General features: G+C 46.3%; 1 protein-coding gene across 1 annotated transcript in view; it reads left to right on the forward strand.

Annotated features, from left to right (window-relative positions):
• Nucleotides 1-1,384: 1,384 nt before the first annotated feature.
• Nucleotides 1,385-8,623, forward strand: part of FGF23 (fibroblast growth factor 23) — a 9,739-nt gene continuing 2,500 nt past the window's right edge. Inside the window, exons 1-2 of the mRNA XM_077758989.1 lie at nucleotides 1,385-1,671; nucleotides 7,467-7,570. Of these exons, the coding sequence (XP_077615115.1) occupies nucleotides 1,476-1,671; nucleotides 7,467-7,570 (300 nt within the window). The 5' untranslated portion in view covers nucleotides 1,385-1,475. The remainder of the gene's footprint in view (nucleotides 1,672-7,466; nucleotides 7,571-8,623) is intronic.

Raw genomic sequence — 8,623 nt, forward strand, 5'->3', positions numbered from 1 at the left:
TGCTGACTGCCAGCTCAGAGCCTGGAGCCTGTTTCAGTCTGTGACTCCCTCTCTCTCTGACCCTCCCCTGCTCACGCTGTCTCTCTCTCTCTCTCTCCTAGAAATAAATAAAACATTTTAAAAAAATGAGCTAAGGCATGTCAAAATGCTTTATAAACTATGAAAACTTACACAAATGTAGGTTAACAAATGGCATCTCTTTTGCCTGCACCTGTATGATTGTACATCCCATTATGTTTTGTATGATAATCACTTCTTGTTTCTGCCTCCTCCATTAGCTTGTGAACTCCCTGAGGCAGAGATCATACCTTGCTCTCTCATCTATCAACCATGATGTCCAGCCTAACGCCTGTATGCATTCAGTAAATTGAATATGGAAGAGGAGCAGCCTCCTTGTGGGTTTATTTTTCTGGTATGCATTCCAGAGGCTTGCTCCCCATTGGACTGAAGTGCTGTCACCATCACCCCACATCAAATGTAGCTTCCCAGAAGGCACCCCTGTGAGCAGGGTCTGCAGGGAAGTGTCTGGTGTCCGGGATCCGGGCACCCAGGAGACATTAACTGCAAGGACATCCTAGCCATTCTGCTCCTGGGATCTTTCTGGGTTCTGATCCCCTGTGCTCAGCCCCAGTCTTCCCAGCTTCATGAAGTCTCTGAATTAGTCTCTGTGCTGTTGGAGGGAACATAATACCAATTTAGTTGTCCTTAGGCGGTCCAAACCAGGAAAACTGAGAAATCAAACCTCAGAATTTCATAAAGCACTGGTGACCCCAAGGCCTGGTTTCCTTTCTTCCTATTTTTAAATCTTCCCAAGGTGGCAACTTTGGGTTTTGCATCTCTGTTTCCAGCTCTCATACCTTCATGAGGAGGGGTCTCAGAGGGTTCCCTCAGCCTACTGGTGTCCTGTATTATTTCTGTACCTTCAAAACACCCACCTGGTGCTGTGCACAGAGAAAGCCCTGGATACATAGCTGCTGATTGGAATTAAAAGGATGGAGAAAACCAAAATGAGTAGACTCAATGGGAGATTAATTGCATAGGAGTCTGTTGACTGCATAACTGAAGCTGAATTTTTTTCGGAACCGCTGACTGCCTTCACATTTCCTGGTGGAAGTGGGGCAGGTCAACAGACAACCCAGAGTCGTAGATAACTTTTGCCCACACATCATTCACTTCTTGGAGCGTTGGCTTGAAATTGAGGGGTGTGTGTGTGTCTGGAACAACGTGCCTTCCGTGAGCCTCCAAGGTCTCTGCCTTCTCTTCCAATGGGCTGGTTACAACACAGAGGATGTGGACAGTGGAGTTTTTCCTGTTTGATGTCACACAGCTACCCTTTAAAAGTCCGAGGGAAAAAAGGAGGGAATCCAGCCTAGGATCCTGATGCCAGATACCCACAAAGGAGAGGAGAAAAAGGCCAGGGAGTCAGGGAGGCAGTGTCAGGTTTCAAACTCCAGCCAGCCACTCAGAGCTCCGCAATGTCAGGGACCCGCCTTGGGCTCCTGGTCTCTGTCCTGTGCTGGGTAGTCAGAGGCTATCCTAACACCTCCCCACTGCTGGGCTCCAGCTGGGGTGGCCTGACCCACCTGTACACGGCCACGGCCAGGAACAGCTACCACCTGCAGATCCACAAGGACGGCCATGTGGATGGCACACCCCATCAAACCATCTACAGTGAGTAGGGGCTTCACCTGTGCTGGGAAAAGGGGGAGTTCCTCTGTCTCCCCCCCCGCCCAAAGGGCCTGTGGAGTCTTGGGCAAGACCAGAGGGCTAATCCAGCCTCCTAGCTTCTTGCCTCGAATCTATTTATTTGTGTGTGTGTGTGTGTGTTTAAATGCACATTCAAGCTTCTTGCCTCGAACCTATTTATGTGTGTGTGTGTTTAAACACACATTCGAGTTTCTTGCCTCGAACCTATTTATGTGTGTGTGTGTGTTTAAACACACATTCGAGCTTCTTGCCTCGAATCTATTTGTGTGTGTGTGTGTGTGTGTGTGTTTAAACCTGCAGAGATGATTTTGTTACCTCCCCAATTAGTGTTTGTTCCTTCCAACATGAATAATTTGTCTTTTTTTTTTTTTTGAGAGAGAGAGAGAGAGAGAAAGTGCAAGTGAGCGAGGGCAGGGCTGGGGGATGGGAGAAAATCCCAAAAAGGAGAGAGAGAGAGAGAGAAGGGAAGAGAGAGAAATGGGGCACATCCTCACCCAAACTGGGACTCGAACTCACAACATGAGATCATGACCTGAGCCAAAGTCAGATGCTTAACCAACTGAGGCACCTAGGTGCCCATGAATAATTTGTCTTAACTACAATCCCTCTTCAAAGCTACTCTTGCTTTGTCCTACCCAAAGAGTCCAAAAATGTACAGAATGTACAGAAAGAAAGGCAACAAAGTAGAGAGGGGAAAAGCCAGACAGGTCATTGACGCTGAGTTTAGCTCATAAATTTTGGACAGGGCTAACAGAGGTTGTCAAGAAGATTCCTGTATCAGACTGAGGATTAAAATAGATGAACTCAGGGGTTCATTCCAACTCTGAGCTTCTAATATTCTGGCCTTGTAAAACTTCTTAGGAAAAAATGTATTAAAGACAGACTGTCAGGTATATTGCCTTGATGGGTCTGACCAAGTGCATGAACAATCCATGCATCCAGGCACCCATGCATCCATCCCCCCAGCATATTTACTAGGGGCTTTGCAAGTACTCAGTTTGGTGTCAGTTGGTAACTCCTCTCTGTGGAGCTGAAAGCTCCACTCAGTAGCAAATTGAGCTACCTTGGAACTCCTTGGCAACATGAGGCTACAGTGAGGCTACTGGATGATTTTAAAGACTAGGTTTGTGACAAACTGGATCACAGTCCACAAACAATTGATCAATTGGCTATGATTCCAATGAGGGTCCCTTTGCATGCACCTATATAGGGGACAGTGGTGTGGGAGGGGGGATGCATATTGAAAACGACAAGGTCTTCTATTTTAGGAGAATGTGGGAAAACTATGCTCAGGATACAAGAGAATGCAAGCAGATGCAGTACAGAGTAATCACTGTCTCTGTTCAATGAAAGGAAACTTCTTATAGGAATAATGATTTGCCCTATTATTGTAATGAATTCATGGATAATTTTGCTGTGGCCTTGCTTTGTGGAATCAAAGGCCCTGAAAGCTGTAGCAAGCAAAGGCAGCCAGGCGCAGCTCTTCAGGTGCTCAGTGGAGATGAGAGGAGGGACCAAAGTTCTCTCCAAATAGCAAAGTTGTCTCCAATAGCAGAACTCAAGGGGATATTGTAGGACTCAGGAGTCGACATTTGGGAAGCCACGTTTGAGTCCAATGATGTCAGAAATCTGAACGAAATCTGGATATACTTGATGCATCCAAAGTGTTGCTCATTTTTTTCAACGGATACTTAACAGAACCTTTCACCAAAGGGAATCCCAAAGACATGTTCTTTGGAGCATGACATGGAGTAGACAGTGTTCACTGGTTGTAGTGAGCCGTGTGCAGTACAGTGCGTGACACTCAACCTACATTATGAAGCAGACAGACTGAGTTGTAGAATTTATCCCTCAAATATCTACCTACATCAGGGCTGGAGAAGGCACTGATACTAGCTGGGAGTGAATTAAAATGACGGGGAAGAAGCAAAATAAATGGAACTGATTTCAGATTAAAAAAAATAGAAATGGGTCTTGTTTTGCCAGATGTAGATGGTGGCCAGGCACGTGTCTCTAGAAATTGACACAAATCTGTGTGGGGTGGTGGGTCAGAGTGGTGGGAGGGAGACTTACTTTTCCCAGTTTATATAACCCTCTGTACTATTCAAATAAGTTAGTGTGTATTATCAAAATAAATGTAGACACTAAGGTCAAAAGTAACTTGAATAGTTAAGAGGAAACACTGAGGCATGTAGATGAATAGCACAGGTAATTCACAGACTGGTGAAGGATTTGCTTTCATCCTGCTGGAAGGTGTGTGGTGTTTCCCCCCCTCCTAATTATTACATATTTCTGGTGAAATCTGGTTCATTTGATTATTGTGCTTTAGTAAATTCTTGATTAATAGTCGGGTGTCCAACCCATCTTTGAGCTGTTGGTCGTCGTGAAATTATCTGCCCTACAAGATTCTGTAACCTCCCTTGGGATTCCTAGCACTGCTGTCAGGAGGCCTCTCTGACCTCTGTGTCTTCTGTCCCACTAAGAAGAGGGCTACCTTCTTACTCCTCACCAACCTTACTTTGTAGAAACAGCAAAGGAGATGCTCAGTGCTCTGGTTAATATCACTCCGGGGATCCTGGTATGTTTCCTTCTTCCATTTTTCCCACTGGCACTTTTCTTTACCCAAAGCTGAATTGTCCTGTCTCTTTAATCTTGCAAACTATTCTCTTTCTTTTGGGGATCTCAAAGCACTTTACATCTATCATCTCATTTATCATTTACTGGCTATGAGAATAGAATAGAGCAGATAATTTTCTACTTGTAGTGCAGAGTGGAGGCATGTGGCAAAAGTAAAATTACTAGCATTTAGAAAGTGTTTTATTGTGGATAAGAATATTATCTCATGACATCCTCAAGATGACCAAACGAGGTAAATGAATTCCCTACATATGAAAAACTAAGGTTAAAGAATTACACTGGCTCAAGGTCACCTTGAGGACACCTTGACTCCAACCCCATGTTTCTTCCAGGGTCCATTGAGCCCATCTGGCTGCAACAGGTTGTGGTTCCAGCAGCCAGTGATTTGTGCCTTCCTTCTGCCAAATTCTGCTCTAGAATCTGGGCAGCCTGTGAAAACCTGCCTTCTGAACGAGCAAAGGGAAGGCGATCAGTCTCTGACATTTTCTGCACTTTCTCATTGGCTCATGTTGGTTTGATTCAAGTCTGTGCATCCTTTGTGGCAGCTTCTCTCTGTTCCCCTGCAGGCTGTTTTCTCCTAGGACCAGCCCTGGACCTCAGGAGCACAGGCGGCATGCACGCTGCCCCCACGGCCCCCAGCATGAGGCCCACACGGCTGCCAGAGCTGTCGCGTGCTGTAAACGGCAGGCCAGCACATGCCACGTAATGTGCCTGCCTGCACATGCCCAACACTTTCTGAAGAAAGTCACTTTTCCAACCATGTTTGCATTTGTATCTGATCTGCCCCATAATGTAGGCAGGACCGCTACTATTATTCTCTTTACACAGCTGAGCAACCCAAGGCTAAAACAATGATCTGCCCAAGGCTACAAAGTCAGCAAGTAGCATTGGTGGGACCAGAATCCAGGTACCCCAGTTCCTGGTCAGCACCCCTGCCCTGCCCTACTCGGGCACGGCATGACTTGAGGTTCCCATGGGTCACAGCATGTGTCTGCCACTTGATTTTGTCTTCTCAGGCTTGTGGTGATTCCTGTTGGAGCTGCAGGGTTGGGGAAAGGGGATGTTAGAGTCACCATCCTGCATTTGAATCCTGCCTTAGTTCCCTTTTCACATAAATTGGGATGCTGCTATGATCCATGTTAATGCTAATAATATTAACAACATTACAGTTGTTTTGAGAATTTCAAATATGTAGAGTACCTAAAAAGCACAGCACTAAGTATACTTTTTTCCCCAAAGTGGGTCAGGGCAAAAACTTATTTTTTACACATTCCTTTTGTTTCCCTCAGGGCTTGCCATAGAGTTAGCCATATATTTGAGACACATAGGCAGACCTTGTTATGGAGCAATTTAAATATCCTCGGCACCTCCCATACTCCACCCCACTTCCAGAAACTTCCCTCAAGGCTAACTCTTAGCCAAGTTTGGAAACAACATTTCTCCTCAGCCTTCTTACTTTCTCTTCTTTCTGAGCTTGCTCCCGCCCTCATTCCCTCTGTCCTACATCATTCCAATTTCAGTTCACGTGAGGCTCTATACTCAGCTAGCGTCTAAGTATTGTCTGCTACTCTCCTCAGAGGTCTCTGTATTGAGCCAACATAGGGTAAGAGGGGGAGACACAGGTGTAACTCACCCCATGAGGCTCGGCCACTTACTGGGCACAGGCTCTGGGCATTTACAATCTCTCTGGAAAGATTTTTGGAAAAGAATTTCTGGAAATTTCTGGAAAAGAATCTCGAACACCTGCCTGGGGGCTGTGAGGCCAAAGGAGAAACGCATGGGAATTCTGTGGTAGGCAAATGCAAGTGATCCCAAAGACTTAAAGAAATGATTTCTAAGCAGAAAATGTCAGGTAATTAAAAAGCATTTCGGGTGGAAGTCTTGTTGAATTGCACACTTGCCACAAAACAGAAAGCTTTAGGCTGCATTTAACCAGTCCTTGCCACAATGCACTGTAAATTGTTAAAATTGCAAGTCCCCATGAGGGTAGGCTGTCATCAGTTATTTGAAGCATAAGTAGTATATGTGGATGTCACGTCCCTGTTGGAGCCTGGTTGTTGGGCGGGGACATGGAAAGACCATGAGGGACAGCACTGGAGGGGACACCACCAAGCAAGAAAAGGACACAGAATCGCAATGAAGATCCAAGAAGACATCACATGCACCTGTGGTATCTATTCGACATATAAACTCTCTGCTCCTAAGGAGCTCGCTTAAGGGGAGGCACTTAGTAAACATAGCTATGGCAAGGTGAATGAAATGCATGTGGTAATAAAGGTGTGGGCATTAGTTCTGATTACAGAGATTAGGAAAGTCTTCATAGAAAGGGACATCTGACCCTGCCCTTGAAGGATGAATGATTTCAATAAGCAGAGAAGGGAGGGGAAGATCAGTTCTAATACAGGTCTTGACACACAATGGGTGCTGGGTGATGTGTCACTGACGATTGCATTGCACACTTACCTGGGTGGAGCCCAGGCTCTATAAGCAAGCTGGATCCTTGAAAGACGTCACTGCATGGATTTAAAAATTGGAAAAGCCAGAAGGCTTGGGGGAATGTGATGACCACCACTAACATTAAGAGGTATTAGCCAGGCAACAGGGAAAATAAAGACGGTGCAGGCAGAGAGAGAAACATGTGTCCAGGGCAGGAGCTCAGAGTGCTCTGTACAGACAAGAGGAGGAAGTAGGAGACAAATAGTGGCAGGAGGCAGGGGAGGGGGTAGTTTGGAGGGGAGAATCCAAAGCAATGGAGCTGAACAAGTAAGTACAAGAGGAGTAAAGTGAAGTGAAATCATCACCGACCTTAGAATCAATCAAGGAAGGGGCACCTGGGTGGTTCAGTTGGTTGAGCATCTGGCTGTTGGTTTTGACTCAGGCCATGAGCTCCTGGTTCGTGAGTGCACTGAGCTCTGCACTCACCTCTCTCTCTCCTCTTCCTCATCACACACACACACACACACACACACACACACACACACACATACGTGCTCTCTCTTTCAAAATAAATTTTTTAAAAAAATCAATCAAGGGAAGTTTCACGGAGGTGGGTTTTCAGGAAGTGCCCAGAGATAGGAATTGGATGTGCAGCCAGGTTTTGACCTGGATGGTTTTCTCCACAGGTGCCCTGATGATCAGATCGGAGGATGCTGGCTTTGTGGTGATAACAGGTGTGATGAGTCGGAGGTACCTCTGTATGGACTTCAGAGGCAACATCTTTGGATCAGTGAGTTTCTTTTTGTGCTGGTCACCATTTAGAGATAATTCATTTCTTTGCCAGAACATAAAATTTTATAGCTTAATGATTCCATTTGCAGCGCTTGGTGATGTTTCCACCGAGGGATGTAGTCAATCTAAGTAGGAGATGTTCAGGTTTATACACTGGGGTTTGAACCCAGGTGGTCTGATTCTGTAGGCCCGGCTCTTGGCCTCTAGTCTGACTGCTTGTTGGCACCCATTTTTGTACCTTCACCACACCTTGTATGTAGGTCTCCCAGTGAGAAGCCATTGGTGTCTTCCCCATTCTTTTACTAGACCTTCTTGACCTTGGGCTGGTACCCTCTCTTCTCAGAATGTCAGTTTCCTCATCTGGAAAAAGTGAAGTGGGATCTCCCTCCAGTTAAAGATCTCTCATGAACGATCTCTGTCTGCCGCAGCTGTGGTTGCTGGTGGATCAGATCGGCGAGCAAAGGATTTCCCAAACTACGGGTTACAGGCATATTCCAAAGGGTTTTGAGATCAGACAGTAATAGGACCGCTCATCTCCAGAGCCTCAACCACCAGACAGACCCACCAGAAATACCCTGATGGCAATGACTTTCTGTTCTGTTCCCTGCTATGTCCCAGCACCTACAACACTCTCTGGCTGGAAATCGACAGCTCTCTGTGGAACAAATAGAGGCATGACTTAAAATATCTGCTGACCACATTTAGGCATATAGGTAGTCTTCATCTGCAAAACACTGCGTGGAGTTAGAGGATTCAGTGAAATATTATATGAACGCCCCAGCAGGCATTCAGTGAAGGCCGGTACTAAGTGAGTGGCAGAGCCGAGGTCTCAAACCTAGGGCATGTGTGGCCAGAGTTCACATCATCTCGGAATGCCCTCCCTTATGTTTGGCCCTATAAACTCCAACCCCACCTCCTTCGTCCAGGTAAGGGCGCAGGCCCAAGCCAACTTGCAGCAGAGAGAGGGTTGAGAGGGAGAGGCAGAAGGCAGGGGTGAACCTGAAGTTGGCCCTCCCTCCGGAAACAGGGCCCCTGAAGCGCTGGGGGGTGA

This window comes from Crocuta crocuta, unplaced genomic scaffold (assembly GCF_008692635.1).
Source record: "Crocuta crocuta isolate KB4526 unplaced genomic scaffold, BGI_CrCroc_1.0 scaffold72, whole genome shotgun sequence".
Taxonomy (NCBI): domain Eukaryota; kingdom Metazoa; phylum Chordata; class Mammalia; order Carnivora; family Hyaenidae; genus Crocuta; species Crocuta crocuta.